The sequence below is a fragment of the Antechinus flavipes genome, chromosome 4 (genome assembly GCF_016432865.1).
Source record: "Antechinus flavipes isolate AdamAnt ecotype Samford, QLD, Australia chromosome 4, AdamAnt_v2, whole genome shotgun sequence".
NCBI lineage: Eukaryota > Metazoa > Chordata > Mammalia > Dasyuromorphia > Dasyuridae > Antechinus > Antechinus flavipes.
This window is the reverse complement of record NC_067401.1, coordinates 310,894,908-310,916,885: the sequence shown is the minus strand read 5'-3', so window position 1 is coordinate 310,916,885 and position 21,978 is coordinate 310,894,908. Positions and strand designations below refer to the sequence as shown.

At 31.8% G+C, this 21,978-nt stretch overlaps 1 protein-coding gene across 1 annotated transcript in view; it reads left to right on the top strand.

The window, feature by feature from the left end:
• The window catches only part of PTPRK (protein tyrosine phosphatase receptor type K), a 539,585-nt gene that overhangs the window by 369,021 nt on the left and 148,586 nt on the right, over positions 1–21,978 (top strand). The window contains exons 7-10 of the mRNA XM_051997718.1: positions 5,166–5,468; positions 14,451–14,560; positions 16,716–16,917; positions 18,380–18,485. Of these exons, the coding sequence (XP_051853678.1) occupies positions 5,166–5,468; positions 14,451–14,560; positions 16,716–16,917; positions 18,380–18,485 (721 nt within the window). The remainder of the gene's footprint in view (positions 1–5,165; positions 5,469–14,450; positions 14,561–16,715; positions 16,918–18,379; positions 18,486–21,978) is intronic.

The following is a 21,978-nucleotide window of genomic DNA, read 5'->3' as shown; positions in this document are numbered from 1 at the left end:
GATGATATTCTCCAGTTCCCCTTTGCACTTATCTCATATATAAAGTATTGTATAAAATTGTGTTATCTCTCACTTCATAGACTAAACTTTATACATGTTCCTTTACCTCCACTCACACATCTATCCCTCTGATATAGGGCTTAATCATTGCAATAGCCTTCTAATTGGGTTTCTTCAAATCTATCACCCTCCACTTCCTTCTTCATGTAATTGCCAAAATGATCTCCTAAAATACAGGTCTAAGCATGCCATTTGCATCCTACCACTTAAAGAGACATTAGTGTATTCTTCTTTAATATCAAATATGAAGTCCTCTGATATTTAAAATCCTTTCCTATTTTTTTCAGTCTTCAATTCTTTATGACCCTATTTGTTTTTTTTTTGTTTGTTTGTTTTGTTTGTTTTTTTTTTTTTTTTTTTTTTTGTTGTTGTTGTTGTTGTTGTTTGTTTGTTTGTTTTGTTTTGTTTTGTTTTTTGAAGAAGATACTGGAAGACCTTGTCATTTTCTTTTCCAGCTCATTTTAAAGATGAGAAATTAAGGTTAAAAGAGTTAAGTCTAGGGTCACACAGGTTTAAGTGTCTGAAGCCAGATTTGAAATCAGGAAGGTTCTGCACTCTTTCCTTTGGACCACCTCCTTCCAGACAGACAAGTCAGGTCAACAAAAGCAGATAGATACACCTTTACTGTAATATATATATATATATATATATGCCATCCTTTCTCCCTTTTCTATGCCTTTTTACATATGTCATACACATATAATGTTCTTCCTTTTCATTCCCAACTCCTAACTTATCTCTTTTCCTTCAAGATTCAATTTAAATCCTGCCATCTGCAGGAATCATTTCTTGTTCTTCCCTGTGACCTCACTGCCTGTTAGTATGGTTGCTCAGATTACTTTCCATTTACTATATATTCACACATATATATGCACAGAATACATATATACATATATCTTTATATACATGTCCCTATGCATATATATTTGTGTGTATAAATCTTTTATGTACATAGCTATTTCCATATTTTTGTATCCCCAATGGTTAGCAAGTCCTTTAAAGGTCACTGACCGACTTAAGATTTATAAAGAAATTTTTACATATATATATATATATATATATATATATATATATATATATATATAGGACTTCGTTATATACTTATATAGAATTCATTGTGACAAATTAAGATTAGAGCTTTTCACATTTTAAATCAAAATCTATACTCAATGTTTTCTCTGTCTTCATTTTATATGTAACTAGATAATCTCTTGTTGATACTTAAGAATACATATCTTGACTGTGCAGAAAGGTTTCATGCAAGGTATTCCTAGAGAAGATTATAATTGGAGTGATGAAAACATGACTAGGAAAATGAATACATCACTTGTACCAGGGAGAAGAGAAAAGAGAAATGAATTGGCTGTTCACTTTTCAAAAGGAAAGTGACAGTTATTTTAAAAGTTTGTACTAAAACAGGTATTAAAGCTCTGTGCTTCAAAGTAATTAAAAAAAATTTTAATGATAAATTTTCCCCATCTCTTTTTTATGAACTAGTATTCCTTATTCCTAACTTTGTCCTCTTAATATGAATAATATTAAGAATTTCTACACGTGATTCTATTCTAAACGTGATAAGCATGGTGTGGATTTCTCTAATCATTTCTACATTATCACAAATAACAATGACTTGTTTTGTTGCTAAACACAATCCCAGAATTTTGAGAATTGTAAAGGTCTTCAGCTGCTATCTAATCCAATCTACATGTAAGTAGAATTTCTTGTATAGCATTACTAAAAAGGCAAGCCACCTCATGCCCCAAAATGATATATTAGAAAGAACTTAATATTTTAGTAGAACTCTTAAGTCTTGATATTTTTATGACCTGGACAAATTAGGGGTTTTGAGTCTTAATTTTCTTCAAATATAAACTGGACATAATTCTTATATTCTTACTTTCTGTATTGTGAGATAAATGCTTTGTAAACTATATACACATGTATATATGTATGTATATACACATTAATAAAATATTTATAGATCTGTGATTTAGTTTCATCATTCTGGATAACAATTGGTATTATGGAGAAAAATGATTATCTTGATTCTATTTGATCTAATGATTTTCCTATTGGGTATATAATTCAGAAAATTAGATAAGAGATAAAATTCAGAAATATGTGATAATATATCAGTTCTTTGGGGGATGGCTAAATAAATTATAGTAAATGAATGTAATGGAATATCATTATTCTCTTTAAAATGATGACTATAAGGAATTAAAAGAAATGAGGTATGGTTTATATGAACTGATACAGTGAAGTAAGTAGAACTAGAATAATATAAACAATGTCTATTCCAAAGTTAACAAAAGACCTCAAAATGAAAGTAAAACTCATAGGTAATTAGGAAATTAAAAAAAGATGAATAGCTCAAGTGAAAGAATAGGAAATCATATTCTTTTAGATGAGGAGAGGACTGAATACAGAATTGTTACATATACTGTTAGATACAACCACAATATTTATGGGTTGTTTCAATTTAACTATTTTTCTTTGAAAGGAAAGATGTGTGTGTGTGTGTTTGTGTGTAGCATAGTATATATAAATACATATATAATGTTTACAAATATAATTTTATATCTCTATACACACACAATATATATGCCACCTGTATATGAGAATAATTATAAAAATAAAAGGAACTAATAAAACTTTTCCTTTTTTTTTTACAAAAAAGAAAGTAAAACTAGTTTCTTTATACATGATTTTCAAGTGACATAATTATCTGTATAATTATCCCTCAAATAGACATCTGTTTATCAAAATCAAAATAAAATTAGCCATTAATGAGGATTTTTTTTGTACTACTTACTTGTCTAATATATAGACACTGAAATAGTCCAGTGGACAGAAAAACAGGCCTAGAGTAAGGATGATTTGAGAGTAATTCAGCTACACACATGAGCTGAATGACCTTGGACAAATTACTTTACCCCTGTTTCCTTCAGTTTCCTCAGTTGTTAAATGGAGTAATAACAGCGCTGGTCTCCCAGAGTTGTTGTAAGGGTCAAATAAAATAATATTTGTAAAGTGCTTAGCATGCTGCCTGGCACATAATAAATACAATACAAATACTATTGTTGTTGTTGTTGTTGTTATTCATAATGATAATATTGTTATGAAATTTTTCATCAATATATGATTCTGTTCTATACAGAGTACTATGCATGGCACTTCTATTTTCAGAATTGAATTATTGTTCATTGAATGCACAGGTTTTGAGATGTTGTTTTTGCACAATGAGGTAACATATCTTTTGATTATTCAACATTCTAGTTCATTTGTCTTATTGTATGTATAGTGTAGTTGTTGATTTTTTGTCATGCTGTGCACTTTGATTAAGCCAATGGAATAATAAACAGTGATTTAAATGTTATCTAGCTGCAAGCCTCCCTTCTTCTATATGAACTCTTATCCCATAATAGATACTTAGAAAATTCTAGCTGAATTGAATCTGGGAGTGGGTAGGGAATCTTTTGTACTATCTTTCTGTGCCTCATCACCCACTGAAAATATAAAATTTAAAGGGAGAGATTGTGTCCTGTTACTTTTCAAAATATGGAATAGCAGCATTGAAACCAAAGCATAGATAGTGTAAGTCTTGCATTTGTGTGCATTTTAAAAAATACTTTGTTATTTAAATTAAAGGGCTACCAGCATCTTTCAAGTTGCTTAATAAATACATTGAACTGAAATTCCAAATTGGACTTGCTATCTGTGCACCCTGCTTATTATCTTTGCAGAATTGAAATTTAAATTTTAAAAATGTAACTCTCTAAACATAAACCCAAAATGGTTTTTTTTCAGAAGGAAAAGAGGGTTTCTTCATTTTAATTTAACTCCAAGAGTTTATCAACATTGAATTGAGAGTGGTAAGTTAAGGCTCCATGTAGGATTTTTGTGATGACCACATTAGCACCCTGGATACCTTAGAATCAATCGGAATCAGGATAAACAAAAGTCCTTAGTCTTAGGTCTTTAGGAGTAGAAGTGAAAGGGCTGGAAGCAGGATCTCTGCAACCTCCTGTCTACCACCAAAGTGACTCTGGCTAGTCTTATTCCACCCCCTAGTTCCTCCTACAATCTTTATACACCAATCATTGAGCCAGCACAGGATAGTGGGAAGGGCCATTTTCCAAGCATATGCCCATAGAGGATTGTCCAAACAGTAGTTAGCCTCAAGTGCACTGACCTCAGTGCATTGACTCAAGAGTTTCAGCCCTCTACAGATTTTATTCTGCTCTCTTTTGAAGAACTAATACATTGAGGTTATGCTATTAATGTTACTTTCTTCCAGGTATATGCATAGTTATGATCATAACTTTCAATGTATCAGTATTTTAATTAAGTTAAAATATCAAACTTTTTTTGCTATTAGGGCTGAATACTTTGAGGAAGCAATGATGAATTGCTAGCATTCCAGGATCTTCCCACTGTTCTGCTGCTTTCCAAATGAATGGAAATTCATATGGTAGTTTGATTTGGGTGACAGTGCTCTAATGTCCGACGTTGAGCTTCTCCTAGGACTGAGTTGGAAGGGAATCAAAGGAAAAGGATGACAGTGTGAATACCCAAATATATTCTTGTCATTTTTCTCAGCTTTGCTGCCTTGATGAACAACATCATTACTGAAATAATAAATGTTAATTAATATCTGCATCACTTTCATAAGTGGTAGTTTAGTACCACAATTAGTGTAATTAGTATACAACGTAGTTTAGTGGCATGATAAATCATAGTGCAGAACATGTTGACTCTTTTCAGTTATGATATATTAGCTAATTTACTCACTTATTAACAACAGAATAAAAGAGTGGGGGAAAGTTAGCAGTGACAGCTGTAGTAGTATTGTATCTACTTTTGTAGCATTTTTTTATTATGGTTTTAAATATTGTGGATTGGTGATGCTTTTAATTAACATTCCTTTTGTACAATGGGTAAATCATAATCAGTGACTTGAAACTTTCCCATAAAGAAAAACGGATTGAGATATCTGTAATCTAAGGTGGGAGACTAAGTGAAAGGTTTATAAGTCATTTCCAACCTTGCATTTGTAATGATAGTGCTCATGGAACTATCTGCATTTTTGTTTTCTTTTCTAGAACCAATGAGAACACCAAAAACACTAAAAATTGCTGAAATCCAAGCAAGACATATCGCAGTGGACTGGGAGTCTTTAGGCTACAATATTACACGTTGCCACACTTTCAATGTCACTATCTGCTACCATTACTTCCGTGGTCACAATGAGAGCAAGGCTGACTGCTTGGACATGGACCCCAAAGCACCCCAGCATGTTGTGAGCCATCTGCCACCTTACACAAATGTCAGCCTCAAGATGATCCTAACCAATCCTGAAGGGAGGAAGGAAAGCGAGGAGACAATTATTCAAACTGACGAAGATGGTAGGTTTATACCATGTTACCAAAAAAGGATAATATTTAAGAATTTCATATTGTTCTTGTTAATTTAGACTAAAACTGACCGAAAACTCAATGAATTCTATTTATGAAATTAAAATTAATGCTGTTATCTTTAATTAGAATGACTATTTCTCTCCAAATAAGTCACTAAATGCCATTTCAAATATAGTTAGGTGTTTGAACCATACTAAAAATAAAGATTGGATTAAAGATTTTAACAGGCAGTTTTTAAAAAGCTAAAAAGTTTTAACTATTATGGTCATCTGTTAAAGTACTTGTTAAATTATTCAATTGTTCATTACATTTTTATAACTGATAAATCCAATATTAATGGTTTCAGGTTTTTCTAGCAAAGAAGAGAAACATCATGACATTCTCAAATTTAAGTTTAAAGTGTCTCTGACATTTAAATTCTGTAAGGTGTAAACTTTTCATCACTTGATAAAAGTGGGAAGGGGGGAAAGCATTGTATGTTAATAGAACTATATCTTAAAATCTTTTAATAATCTTAATAGAAATCTTACTAAAAAGAATTAATTGAAGACTTCTAAATAATTCATCTATACTACCCATTAGATAGTTTGTATATTTGCTAGATCTGTTGTCAGGAAGATCTAAATTCAAATCTGGCCTCAGACATTTACTATCTGTGTTATCCTGTGCAAAATCATTTAACCTTTGTTTGCCTCAGTTTCCTCATCTGTAAAATGAGAATAATCATAACATCTAACTTACAAAGTTTCTATGATGTTCAAGTAAGATAATAATTGTAAAACACTTGCATAGTGCCTGGCAATTAAAATAACAATGACTATAATAACATTGTTAGGTGTTAGGTGTTATTATTATTAGCTAGCAAATAATAGTAAATTTTTATAGCACATCAATGTGTATGCCAAAGATAAAGCATTTTCATATGTGACATTGAAGTCTACAGACATATATTTTTAAACAATAACATCTTGGTGTGCTAAAAGTATTTTACTGCTTTAAACTGATCTTGATACTAGTTTGGGGTCCATTCAGCATTAGCTCTAGGAGACAGAGCTATATCTAGCAATTATAGTATACAGATACAGCAGCATAAAATATGAACTTAAACTAGCTCCAAACCTTGAAACACTTTAAAGTTTTTAAATTCCATTAAATAAAGTATCTCACTTGACTCTTTGAAGTAGCTAATATACTGTAATTATCTCTTTTTAAGAATTTAAGAAATAAGCTTAGATAGGCTAAGTGGATAAGCCAGGATTATACATCAGTAAATGTCAAGAATAGGATACAAACCTAAATCTTTTTTACTTCAGTACTCTATTACATCACATTATTTTCATGTGTCTTCTATCCACACAATGGTAATATGTCTGTGTATGCATAGCTCTAGTACAGTGGTATCAAATTCATATAGAAATGGGAGCCACTAAACATGCATGCATTATCATACTGGAAGGCCACATTTTCACTTAGAAAAACCACACATTAACATATTGTCATATTTTTATTTATTTTGTAAAATATTTCCCAATTATGTTTTAATCTGGTTCAGACTACATTCAGAAGTTTTGCCACCTGCATTGGATTTTGTGTTTGAAAACTGCTATTGTAAACCATTCTTCTTTGCTTAAGCAAAAATTCTAAGCCCTGAGGTGTTGAATGGCTTGTCTCAGATTATACATTGGATTTGGAGCTCAAACACATATATTCAAATTCAAAATCTAGTATTCATCCTACTGTTTGCTATTTTTTTATTTCCCTTTTTGGCTGTTGTTCGTCATTTGATCTAATCAAAAGGACCATATTTTTGTTTTTAGCTGTCTTACTCTTTCTGTCCTTGAAGACCTACTTGGAGTCCATATGAATCCTAATAATAGAGAGGAAGGAAATACCAGACACCTTCTCTTTCTTGCTATACATAGCATATACACAACCTTAAACTTAAAATCTTTGGGAACACAATGAGATCCAATGGGACTGGGCCTTCCCTTCTTTTAATTTAGAGAAAGAATAAAGTTAGCTAATGAGGCATAACAAATAATGGAAGAGCATTTTCATGTGCACAGGAAAACATGTGAAATATTCTGATGTAGTCATGAAACATTAATTATTGTCAGTTTTAATTGAAAATAAAAATCTCATAATACTACCCAAACATGATAACATTGAAACTATGAGAAATTTACATTTTGTTGTTGTTATTTAGTTTTGTGTTGTTATGCAAAATAAATCAAAGCAGATATAGGTTGGAAGCATGTAAAGAATAGGAAAAAAAAGTGTATTCTCTTTGAATCCCATTATGTAAGCTAGATTGAGAATCAGAAGGCCTGAGTGCTTGTCTTGGATTTGTAACAAACTAACTTTGTGATTTTAGATAATTCACTTAATCTCTCTAGTCTTAGTTTACCTATTCTGAACTAGATATCTTTTGAGGTCTGTATTGACTTTTAAATGCTCTATCTATGAAAGACACAGCAATGCTTTCAAAGTTCTAGAAGGCAGAGTGTGAATAGAGACTTGAACATATTCTGAAATCTACTTGGGATCTTCTTGCGCAGTTAGCAGAATAGTTGAGAAATTCTTGACTTGCCTGGTGAACAATTTCACCTCCAAGCAAGTAGATGAATTCTTATTCTAGATCCAATTCTGATCTATCTGTAGGAATTTCTGGGTAAAGTAAAGATATTGGGAAACTTCTTAGAGGGTGAATTGCAAATAGTCAAGCAAAACTTGGCATGAGATTATGGTCTAAAGGTATAAGAGCCTGAAGAACCAATTACATATATATCTTAGGAAAATTTGACCCTCACTCATAAGTTTCCTATACTGCCAGATTGCTGTTTTTGCATACTGTTTTCCATCTCTTTTCATTTCATGGTTGAATTTTCATCATTTCTTCCTTAGTGGGTTGCCACACTTTCTGGGTTGACTAGTATAGTATTAATAAATGACATCAAAAAATAGATGATAGAAAATAAAACCACCCAGAATCTATTTTTCTACATTTGTTTTCTATCAAAGTAATTTTTAGACTGGAAAAAATAATTTGACCAAAAATTGTTGAGAGAACTGTTTTTTTTTTAAAGGTAACAAATTAGCTATAGATAAAAATAGAATAGATTATAGTATAGCATATAGTATAGTATAGTATAGTATAGTATAGTATAGTATAGTATAGTATAGTATAGTATAGCATAGTATAGTATAGATAGTATAGTATAGAATAGGTATAGTATATAGATATAGTATAGTATTTTGAATGAATTCTTAACTGGTTGATTGAACTAAAAGTTTGTTAGTGAATTGAATCACTTTTTTACTGTGATCACATCAATGGACCCTTTTTCAGAAAAAAATGTTCTTAAATACATCAAATAAAATACACAGGATTACAAAGGAAAATAATCATTTAAATAGTTATTAAAAAGTTTCAAAAAACCAAATTTATGATCTATTAAACTTGTTTTGATACGTAGTTTTCAGTACTGAATGAAGACATATTTATCACATTTTATTACCTTTTCAAATGATTTAAAGCTGTCTGGGAATGATAGCTAATATGTTCGATTTAAAAAAAAAAATCCATAGAATTCTTGATTGCCTAGAAAAAATAGATAAAATTAATAATATTAAACAAAACATAATATAAATTTCTGTACCAATTGATACTTTCCCCTTATCACACATCATTTTTATTTTTGAAGTCATGTATCAAGTGCTTACTTTGTAGCCAAACCAATTCCTAGAAGCACAAATATAAAGTAGACAGTCCTGATTCTCTTAGAGCTTATATTTTATTGGGAGAAGACAACACATGAAAAAAAAAAAAGATGAAAAGCTGTGAAGGGAAATAGTATACCATATAGTAACATGGCGAAGAAAATTAGAGTACAGTTGAGAAGGGAATAATGGCTTGTCTGATTTGTATACTCTCCTTAAAAAGAGCTTCTGGGAAGATCCATCCAATCAGAGAGAAAGGCCATAAGATCAAGGGCATTTCCAAATTGAATTTCTGGAATAAGGTGAGCTTTCAAGAGAAAAAAGTCAGTGGTAGCCTAGAAAAGAATCAAAAACTTTGTTCAAATCTTAGGATTCTGTTTGGTAGGTGTCAGAAATGAGTGCCAATTTCATGCCCAAATGTTTCTATAGCCTTTATCATACTGACCTTGTCATTTTGGCCTATGCTTCTACAGAAAAGCCAAAGTAAAAAAAAAATGTATAGGTCTTCTTCTGGTTGCACAGGTTGATCACCTGTATTATGAGAGTATAAATACTGATCAAAGTTTCCCATATCTTTTGATGTCCAAATGAAAATTTGTCAAGCTATTACTGAAACTGAACAGTTAAGCCACAGGAAGATGTTAAAGGTAACTGCAGTTCGAGCCATTCAAATGAACTGATTCATCTTTTTTTTTTTTTTTTTTAACTGAGCTAATTCTTGAAAGCAATGAAAATATCTTTGTTGTCTGCCACACTCATGATATATTTAGAACTAGTTGCTTTGAAAATTCTCCTGTGTGGTGAAAAAGAAAGAATTGTTTAGTAATCAGAAGATAGGAAAGATGAGGCTTGGGAGCTAGAGCATAACCTTGTGAGAATTGTAAATACAACAAAGTCTTGAGATGGAAGAGAATGCATCTTCTCCCTGCTGCCCCCTCCTAGTTGTAATATTTGAATTCTCACTGCCTAGAACTAATGATCTTGTTTACAGAATTAGAACTTTGAATAGTGAATTCAAATACAGGAATGCAACTTTTAAGAGTTAGCATTAATCTGCTCCTAATTGGGCTTTTACTTGAATCTGTTTGAATTCTATCAACACCCAAAGTAGACACTGAATTATCTTAAGGCCCAATAGCTATTTTTTACACAAGTTCTTGCATTATTGTTTTACAAGTATTTCATATAGTCTTTGTTAGAAAGAAAAAAGATTACTTAGAATCTCTAATTTTGTAGTCAATTGTAAGTTTTATGCTTTGTTGGTTGATCATCATTGGAGCCATTATATGACCAATTTTCATTGCTCATACTGTTTTCTTTTAACACTTTTCCTCCTAATAAACCTTTTTCACACATCCCCCAAAACATATGAATAATATTCATATTTACTTATGCACACTATACTAAATTTTGTGATATCTATAGATAGATGGGTTAATAATAAAAATGAATTCTTGTGGATCTTTAAAGTAAGTTCTAAATTAGGTATAGCTATGATTTTGCTATTTCCCCTCCCACTCCAGGAAATTCATTTATAAATTGAAACTAACTATGTTATTATTTTCAATTGTAATCCTTTAGAGTTTGCTTTTGCTGTTATACAATTATTGCTACGTGAATTTGTTGTAGCAACAACTTAAAACATACTACTCCCTTCTTGTATTATAGGATTTAACCAAAATGCAAATTTCTAACACTATTTTATTACATAAGACTATATTCAGTTGTTCCCATGTAGCTTCATTTTTAATATATAGTGCAAGATCTTTTTTAGTATTTTTAGGGGGGTGGGAGTAGATGGGAAAAGAAAATTTAAATCATAATTTGTTTAACGATCAGTGATGATATCAATCTGATTAACCCACTATATTAAATTATTGCCACCTTACATACATAGAAGAAGAATAAATTATCAGCCATATAATAAAAAAAGATATAATTTCACAAGAAAGAATTCTGGGGAATTCATAAATCAAACAAGCCATACTAGAATGATTTCCCACTAGAACCCTAAGGTAAAATTTATATTTAATTTATTAGATATTTTTTTCCCCTAGTACAAGGCTAGAACTTTTTTGTATGAAGGTTTTGGTACCATTTTTTATTCTAGAAGTCATAAAAATCAGTAATATGAGTTGGCTGAGGAAAAAAAAACCTGTTATGGGGGACTTGGGCAGAGGGTGGTTATACATATGTTGTGAAAACTATTTATAATGATTATATATTAATGATTCTATTATGCCCTCTTATTGCTGCTGCCCTCTATCTCATTGGTCTTCACTTCAGTTTTCCTCCAACTCTGTAGTGTATTAATTTTCAGGAGATTTCTCTATTTGTCTAAATTAATTGAAAGAATATTAAAGAGAATTATTAAAGTCATATTAACACATGCCCACAAAGTAATGTCAAACTTCTGGCTCTCTATTAAAAGAAAGAGATGATGTCAAGATTCACAGTGATGTCCATGGCAACCTATTTGTTGCCATGGTGATGGCCATTTACCAACTTCATGCTACATTTAGCCAAACCACAGGTATATACAGAAATTGGCAGCCTTCTTAAGATGATCCCCCCTTCAAAGAGAGAAAACTGCCAAATAGTATCTCTCTTAGAGCTGCCAAACTCCTTTTATGTAGTTTACCCTCCAGCTTATTCACTTCCATGATCTAGTTGCAAGTTGTGTAAACCACTATCTTTATTCCAAATTCCTCAAGAGAATTAGGCCATCTTCTAGAAGCATCTTGTTTTCTCCTCTATATGTCCATCTCATTAATAACCCTGAGATAAACTCTGGGTGACCAGTGAGAACAAGAACAACACATGCAACTTTTTGTAATGAATCTTTATTTTTTTGCAAATGAAAACTTAAGAGAACGGATGGAAAAGAGAAATCCCATTTTAACTACTTCTGCCTTCCTATTCTTAAATGCAAAATGCTATATACTGACTTTAAAATACCCCTACATAGTCCTAATGTGCCCATTGCCATTTTAAAGTTGTTAGCAAAATTTTTGTTGACTAAACTTAATAACTGCAGTTCTTTGAATTGCTGTTTCTTCCTTGATTGAGGTTTCTGTACTCCCTGTAGTCACTCTCTGCAAGATAGTTTAAATGGAGGGATCTTTTTTCTCCCTTTATTAACCTAGTAAATATGCTTAACTTGACAAGAGGAGGAACAACAGATACTCCTTTGGAAAATAAAGCCCTGCCTACAAGAGTATCAACAAATGCCACAAAACACACAAAGGAGTTGTCATGGCCTATCAACCTCTATAATCATGTAATCTGTGTCAATACAGTGAAGCAAAACAGCCCCGGATGCCTTAGTTAACTTCTCCCCAACTCTTCCACTGACAGATGGATGAACAGTTCTTGTGAAGTTTAGTGTTGGCATCTCAGCTGTTTACTGTGGGCTTCTTTGCCTTCATGAATTTATTATTAATGTGCCAAATTATGTTGCCTGTCCCAGAGGTCATGTCATCATTCATGGTCTCCTTGTAGATTGAATTGAATCTCACTGTTGTGACAGACCATTTGCTTTGCCTTGATGCTGCTAGCCATGGTGTAAAGCATTTTCTTTGATCTAGTGATTTTTAATTTATTTCATTCCTCAAAAAATTGCAGTATACTTTGAAAATGCATTCCCTGAAAATGTCATGTGTGAAGTTCATTAGAACATTAGATTAAGGAAAAATATTAATTAAAATATGCAAGCAGATATTTAGGCTGACTTTAAGAGGGGTAAGAAAAAACACTTTAATGAAAACTGAAGTATTATGCATATTTTTAAAAAGTATCATATTCCTTCTACTTGTTTCTTTCTTAACTTTTCAAAAGCCATACTCAACACTCTAGGTGAATTTATGTTTAAAAGTAAAAAGTACAAGTGAACAAAAAAAGAAACTGAGTGTGGAATACTTTAACTAGAAGATTCTTAAGCTTTCCAAATTGTTGCTGTTGTAATTATCAGTTACTGTGAACTATTTTCAGCATAAGCAAGGTTTGGGTGAAGCTTCAAACCCTCTTACACCTGGGAATACTTCATAATTGATTATGCTGATTAAAAAGAATAACAACAACAACAAAAAGCCTCCAACTCCTGCTGTTTTAACTTCCCTTGGCTATATTAGCTTTGAAAAATGTTTTTCATTTGAAAATTCAGCACTAGTTGAACTTATTCACCATTAACCAATCACTTTTATGAATTTATGCTTATGGGTATTATTTTTGTTCATACAAAAGTATTTGAGACAGTATCAAACTGAATAGTAATGGAGGGCATAGTCTAATTCCACTTGGTTTGGTTTTCATTTTCTCTGTTAATAGTAGTTAATTATTTTTGAACTGTGTTTGATAAGATTTATTGATCTGTCATTGTCTTTAAAAATTCTATCCAAAAATTACAGTCATGTTCTTGGAACAAATATATTAACTAAGAGGCTTAATGAAGTCAAATCAGATTATATACTCTCATCTTCAAGCATTTCATTTCATTCAGTACACATTTATTGAGTACCTATGGTGTATAATGTTCTCTGCTCAAAAATGTATTTAATGTGTTCTTAACTCTAAGGAATTCCTTTTGTTTTGCAAGTATGTACTTGAAACGACTGTACTATTTATCAGCTTGAATCCAGTGTCATTATATACATATATAACATTTCAATAAGTGTCCAAACTGGGCATGGTAGTATTTCCATGTAATCTCTGCTACTGGGAAGATTGAAGCTGTTGAATTATTTTAGCAGAAAAGTTCTAATCTCCAATGGGCTAAAGCCTATTATATGTCTGCCATACTTCAGCCCCAATTGGGTGAATTCCTGGATCAGTAGGCCACCAGGCTACCTAAGGTGAGGCAAACTAACTCATGTTAAAACTTTTCTGCCATAGCCAGAATCCTGGCTATGAGAGGCTGTTGCCATATACTTTCAGGTCAGGCTAGGTAGAGAGACCCAGTCTCTAGTATGCATATATTAGATATATATAGAAATTATATAGACATACATTGTGTGTGTATGCCATATACATTTATACCTATAATTAATTAATCTAGCACATCTGATTTCTTCTCCCTCCCTTTGTTCCCCCTTCTCTCTCCCTATCCTCTTTTTTCCTGCTTTTCTCTCTCTTTCTCTCTTCCTCACTTACCCCTCCCTCTCTTTCCCTCTTTGTGTCTCTTTCTTTCTCCCTTTCTCCCTCCCTTCCTCCCATATATAGACATATTTCTAACCAAACCCCTCTTCTTTGTAGTGCCTGGTCCAGTTCCTGTCAAATCTCTTAAAGGAACCTCATTTGAAAACAAGATCTTCCTGAATTGGAAAGAACCTTTGGATCCAAATGGAATCATCACTCAATATGAGGTATTGATGAAAAAGTTCATTTTAATGTGCATAAACATATTGGAGGGGAGATAAAACAGAATTGGAGAAAAGGGAAGTAAAATTTAGGAAACAATAATATTCAAGTCATTATTAATTCACTTCAGTGTGGTTTCTAAATATTTTCTAATTGTGTGAATACTGGAAAGGGTGCTGGATTTTGAATCAGATTTCCTGAATGTTAATCCTTGTTCTGCTACTTGCTATCTATGTGATCACGAAGGAGAGAGAGTAGGAGAGCAAGGAGGAAAGCCCATAAGTACATGATGTCTTCTATATGCCCTGCACTGTGCCACATACTCTTACACATATTATCTCATTTGAATCTTCTCTTTTTATCCCCATTTTACAGTTGAGGAAATAAAAGCAAGTAGAGGTTAAGTCACTTGCTCAACATCACACAGCTAGTAAATATTTGAAACTGGTTTTAAATTCAGGTAAATCTGACTCCAGGCTCAGTGCTCTATTATTCATGCCTCTTAACTACCATGTAGGCATGTCATTTTTATTCTGTAATCCTCAAATGTTGATGTTACTCATTATGATATGAAGATATTGGAGTAGATGAACTATAAATCCTTTGCATTTTAATATATTTGATCCTAAGTGATATTTCTCTGATATTGAATGGTGATAGAACCACAAAACAGGATCTGTAAATTCTATCTTTAAATATGCAACTTTTCTTTTTACTTGCTAGGAGTGGGTATTGGCAATGTCATTCAGACTTCTTCATAATTATGTGTAATAAATCATGACATTCACAAATATACAGTCTTATAACATTAATGGAGAACTGTCAAAATTTCTGATTTAATGGGGAATTTCACTTGCAAAATAATACAAAAATAGGGAAAGGTCCATATAAATCTGACTCTTGGAGTTTTAAGTTAACTTTGGCTATTTCTTTGAGACTCTCTCCTTATAAGTCCAAGAACGGGATAAACAGGCTATTAAAATACTCATGTTTCAGAATTTTTGTCTGTTTCTTCCTTTTCCTAAAAAAGTAGTTACAAAAGAATCAAGTCAAAAAGTATTCATGTATATATAAGGATATCTGTGCCTACTTAGATTTGATTAAAGCTTACAAATACTTAAATTTCCAATGGTTACAAAATGAGACAAGTGAATCACTGAAGGGGGAATCATGAACTTCCAGCAAGTTGTGATTATATTAGCATATCTTGAATATTATTTACATAAAAATTTGTTGATTTAGAAAAAATGAGATAACAAAGGAAACTTGTATATCTATAGCTACAAAATTCTAAACATGAATCTATGTGTATGCCAGAAAACAGAAGGAAAGGAAGTTAAATGAAGTAAATGGGAAAAAATATAATCCTAGCAAGTAGATAGTTTTATTTTAAAATGGATTATTTAGCATTCATTCATTCATTCAATTAAAGCCAGTAAGCATTTCTTAAATGGCTGTCATATGCCAGTCATTGCATTAGCTTCTGAGGATACAAAAACAGAAATGAAAGAGTTCTTGCTTACCATCAAGGAGTTTGCATTCTAGAGAGATATAACATATGCACAGATAGATACAATAAGAGTGTTTATGTGTACACACACACAGATATACATATATACATACATATGAATGTTTTTGTATGTACATCTCAGAAGTATACAAAGGGCATCCTAATGACTCAGGGAATGAGGAAAGATCTCTTCAAAAAAATGATGCATGAACTGAGGACTGAAGGAACTTCAGTTCCAAAGTAGAGAGGTAAGGACCACAGCCTATGCAAAAGGTACAAATATGGGATAAGTAATCTTATATATGGTGAAAAGCGATTCCTTTAAATATTGAGTATTGAGTAATTGAAGTATTGAGAGTGTGACCAGAAAAATGTGTTACTTGCCAGAAAGACAAGATTGAGCCAGGTGATTATGGGCCTTAACTGATGATGGAGCTTACATTTTATCCTGGAAACAATGGAAAGCCACTGAAGTTTGTTGAGTAGTGGATTGACATGGTCAGACCTCAATGTTTAGAGTATCATTTAGGCAGTTGGACTAAGAATAGATTGGAGAAGAAAAAGAAGGGATACTGGGAAATAAGTTAGGAGCAGTTAACCATGATGCAGGAAAGTGCCTAATAAGACTTTTTTTTTTTTTAAACAAATAGGTAAGCTATAACAGCATCAGGTCATTTGATCCTGCTGTTCCTGTGGCTGGGCCTCCCCAGACTGTGACAAATTTATGGAATAGTACACATCATGTATTTTTGCATCTGCACCCTGGAACAACCTACCAGTTCTTTATAAGAGCCAGTACTGTCAAAGGCTTTGGGCCAGCTACAGCAATCAACGTTACAACCAATATTTCAGGTATTCAAATAAATGATATGGAAATATGTTTTGTTTTGTACTATTGAGTTCTAGAGAAACAGTGATATTTTTTTTAAAAGATAGCCTTTGAGAATATATATCTTAATAAATTTAGTAGGGTTTAAAATCACTTAGAATAAATCCATTTCAAATTATTACATAGTATACTTTAACATATTTAACATGTATTAGACTACTGCCATCTAGGGGAGGGGAAAAGTTGGAATAAAAGGTTTTGCAAGGGTCAATGTTGAAAAATCACCCAGCCATGTTTTGCAAATAAAAAGTTATAATTAAAAAAAAAAAAAAAAGCATTACGTAGTTATATTTACCTAACTTCACATGAAAAAAGAACCATATACTGTTAGTTAATTTTTTTTTCCCATTTAGTTTCTCACTTAAAAGAACATGAACTGCATGGTAACTGAGAAAGCCATGTATTAACATTATGTTCTTTTATATCTCCATTTATTTTGTTAAATATTTTCCAATTATATTTTAGTTTAGTTCTACCCTGAATAATGTTGCAAGCCATTGTTTGAGAACTTTGACCTCAGTTATTAATCACGATTGACTAACCATACTTAAGACAGTTATTACTGCAGCAGTACATAACATACTACCCAGCACTTACTTTGCCTCAGTGAATTGCCTATTGCATAGAGGAGCACATCGGACCATGTTTTTCCTTCCTATTCATCTTTTATTCACTAACTGAATTTCTTATCCTCTTCCAACCAACTTCATTGACTTTAGATAATGAAAAATTTCCTCATAAAAGTGATGGGCACTTCTGATTTGTATTATGTTCTGTTTTTTTTTTTTTAACCAAACCTAATCATAATTGTTCATGTGTCTAGAAGCAGTCAATAATATAAATGCCTGAGATAAGAAAGTTCTTTTTACACACAGCTGTAATATGATGGAAGAAGATAGCACTGGAAACCTAGCAGTTAAATACTAGTCCTGGTTCTGTAACTAATTATTGGTGTCACATTCAGCAAAACATTTGATCATTCTGGAACCTTAGGCTCTAGAGCCACAAAATGAGAAGTCCCATTTTATAATCTCTAAGGTTCCTTTCAAGTCAATAACTCAGTGATCTTCCATGATAATATTTCATGATTGTATATTAAATACCTCTATTGAGTCTCATTTTTATAAGCTAAGTTTCCTCCATTCTTCTTCTCCATACTTTTGCTCCAGAAACCATGATTCATGGTTTCTCTTTAATTTTTTCATATAAAAATCAACAAAATGTTTATTGCCAAAACATTCAACGCAAACACCTAAAGATTTGTAGTAATTAGTGTTATGTGCTTTTTTTTCCCCCCTAATGAACGTATTTGGCAATTAAATGTTGCATTGATTTTCATTTCCTTTAGAATTCAGCATAATTTAGACTCTGACAAAACTGTGCTACTTGATCAAACCCTCTTTCTTTCTCTTTCCCTTTAATCAGCTCCCACCTTACCTGACTATGAAGGAATTGATGCATCCCTTAATGAAACTGCCACCACTATAACAGTTTTATTGAGACCTGCTCAAGCTAAAGGTGCACCCATCAGGTAAGAGGAAGGCTAACAGAAGAAGCAGCCAACAGAACAGTTTATGCTTTAATTGATTAAAAGTTAAAACATAATTCATTTCTAAGTGATAGTCATTTGGCATTATTGTCAGTTTTTTTATTTGCCTGTACAAAGTCTACATATAGACCTATAAGTTAGAAGTAAATTATAAGGGGATTCTTTGATATTCTTAGCCCCCTCTTTTTTATTTGATTTAGATTCTTGATTTTTTTCTCTTAGTACCATATCATTTTTTTTCCTCTCTTGGTATCTGTGGAATATGAAGTTTGAAGGTATTTGTCAGAAAGAAGATTGGAAAATAACTCTTTTCCAATGCAGTAAATCAAGTATTATGTAGCGAATTTCATATGTATGATAGAAAAATTGGAACCTGAGGAAACAGAAGCAGAATAATAGCATTGAATACAAACTATCTGACCTTTTTTTCCTGAAGTACCTGTTTTTGGAAATTGTGTTGGAGCTATTAAATTTTACTTAGTTTGCCCAATGTACCAATATAAAATACCCTATTTTTACCTTACATTCAGAAACATTTTCTCTCACTTCAACCTAATGATTAAAAAAATGAGTCTGGTTAATTTCAGGAAATAATTTTTGTCTTTCCTCTCCCAATCTCCTAGCCTTTTCCTCCTCAACACAAGAAAAATTTATTTGTACTGTCTAAATGTACATGGTTAGTGATCATTTTCAAACTTGTAATAAAATCTAATTTTATATAGCTATATACATATAGAGTTATCAAAATTATAACATCTCTAGTATAGAAATCAGGTACCAAGATGCTTTTTGTATTGTTTATTGCAACATTTTGCTTCCTTATCATTTGAAAAAGTTATTCTTTTACTGACATAAAAGTAATATTTAAGGACACATAATAATTCAAATACATATTGTTTTTCACTTGGCATCATGATTCTATTCAAGTTTTATCTAGCATTATTATAAAGTGTTTTTAAGCTACTAACGGAGTCTAATTTTTTTCTTTGTGTATCCTTAAGTTTTATTTGATGTTAAATGCTTAATGCTTCTTTGTGGACTAAAATTATTATTATTTTTAATATTTAGTCATTATTTCTGAGGTACACACAATAATATAGATAATAATTTAAAGCTCCTTTTAAAAACAGCTTGTTATTGGCAGCTTGAAAGAGTGGAATAACAACTGAAAATACTTCCTATTTTTAATATGTATTTTAAGATTTTGCCAAGTTCAGTATCTTAAACTTTCTTTTAAGTGTAGAGCAACCAGTAGTAGATTAGTTATCAATGAGAATAAAATTTTAAATATCTACTTAATAAAAAGATAAAAATTACTGAAATATGAGCAAGTGATAGAATATTTTACAATATGGATTTATTTTCATGAGAAAAAGATCCTTCAACTGCCAGCTTTGTTCTACTTTATACATCTCTAGCTAGCCAGACTGAATATAATTAGCTAATGAACTGATGAAAAGTCTTTTTTTTTTGTTTGTGAATCATGTTTTTTTTTTTTAATAAAAAATCAGGATATAAACATAAAAGCAAGACAATTCCAGCAATTGACATTGAAACCTAGTGAGATAACTCAGGTAAAAAGGAAGAGGTGAGAAGTCACAGGAATGCTGAGTATGGTCTTTGGGAAATATGTTGTCTAGTCTCAATTCTAATAACTTCTTTCTGTTAATTATTTCCTGAATATAACTTGCCTCCTCTGTTCTATTGTAAACTTCAAGGAACTATATTTTGTCCTTTTTATACTCAACAGAATATAATAATAGAGCAGGACAAAAAATAGCACAGTGCCTAAAATATATTAAACATTTAATAAATTTTTAATTAATTTATTTGACACACCATCCCAAAGTAATGATTGTATTGTTTTGCTCCTTATCCTAGAGCTCTGGGTGGTTCTTGCCTAATGGCAAATAAGAAAATGAAGAGTTGTGTCTCTGAACCTGTAAAGCGTTGTCTAGATTGTGGGAATTTTTAGATAGTGGGTCAAGCACATTTGTTTGACTAACAAATCAGGATTGCAAGGCTGTCAGACAGTATTGGAATCCAAATCATTTATTCTTTAAATTGAATTATATGGGAGAATTACCTTTTTTCCACTAAACCAAAAGTGACCACTAATATTTCTATAGATTTTTATTAAATTGTATTGTGTTCATTTTAAGGTATGACTAAAACTTCCCCAGGTCCTCTATGATTCTGCTCTATATGAAATGTTAAGTCAGATATTCAACATAGGAATCATGCCTATGATTCACATGCCTGTAAAGTAAATTCAAATTCAAAAATTCATGAATTCAAAAAATGCCCTATGATCTTAACTAGAGCTTCTTAGATTGACAGTTACTTCTGGGAGTTGTCTAGTCACTTCAGCTTATGCCTTTTCAGATAGACATGGTCTTCTTTATGCCACCTTTTTATATGAAAGTTTGCAGCATGTTTTACTTAACACAGCCTTTGGAGTTATGTATCTACTTATAAATTATAATGTGGAAGATTTCAGTTTATTCTAACTATATATTGATGAAATTATTTGAATTTTTTAATTGAGAGAGGATATACCAATAGCTATAACTAACTGCTTTGGACGTTGTATTATCTAACCTACTTTACAACGTTGTTTTGTTCTGGTGTCTTGAATTATCTTGGCATTCAACCACAGCCTAATTTAAGGTATTGTTCTTGATTTCTTTTCATCTACCTACTTCAGATGTCAACTTTTAGCAGATGAAGTCAACAAAGGAACCTTTGCTTATATGAAAATCAATGTGTTTTATACAAAAGGTGATATTCTTGCTTTACCATTGGCTAAACTGAAGTTCAATAAGATTATATGTTATCCAAAGTCATATGTATAGTAAGTAGCAGTCCAGCTCTTGGTTGGATAAGATTTAGACCATTAAAAGCATCTGTTCTTGTTTACTCTAGATGAGGAAACTCAAAGGAAGCAATCAATATTTATTGAAAGCCTACTAAATGAAAAGCCCAAGTGTACCTAGTTGGTACATTGGATAAAGCACCAGGGCTGGATTCAGAAGACTCACCTTTCCAAATTAAAATCCCCCCTCACAATTATTAGCTCTGTGTCCTAGGAAACCCACTTAACTCTGTTTCAGTTTCCTCATCTATAAAATGAGGTAGAGAAGGAAACGGCAAACCACTCCAAAATCTTTGCCCGGAAAATCCCAAAAGAGATTACAAAGAGTCAAACATGACTGAAATGACTGGACAAGTGCAAATGCAAAATCTTGGGCATACAAAAATAGACCCCCCCAAAAAAATAGTCTCTGCTTAAATTTAATGGAGCAGAGAGCAAATAGCCAGATATTCAAATCCAAGTCTTTTACATCCAGCAAATACTATTATTCTTCCTACAACATAAACTGTGATGGACTTTTCCATTAAACTTTAATGTTTCAAATTCCAGGTATGGTTTCTTTACAGAATAAACTTTTAAAAAGTTATTATTTGTTCCTAA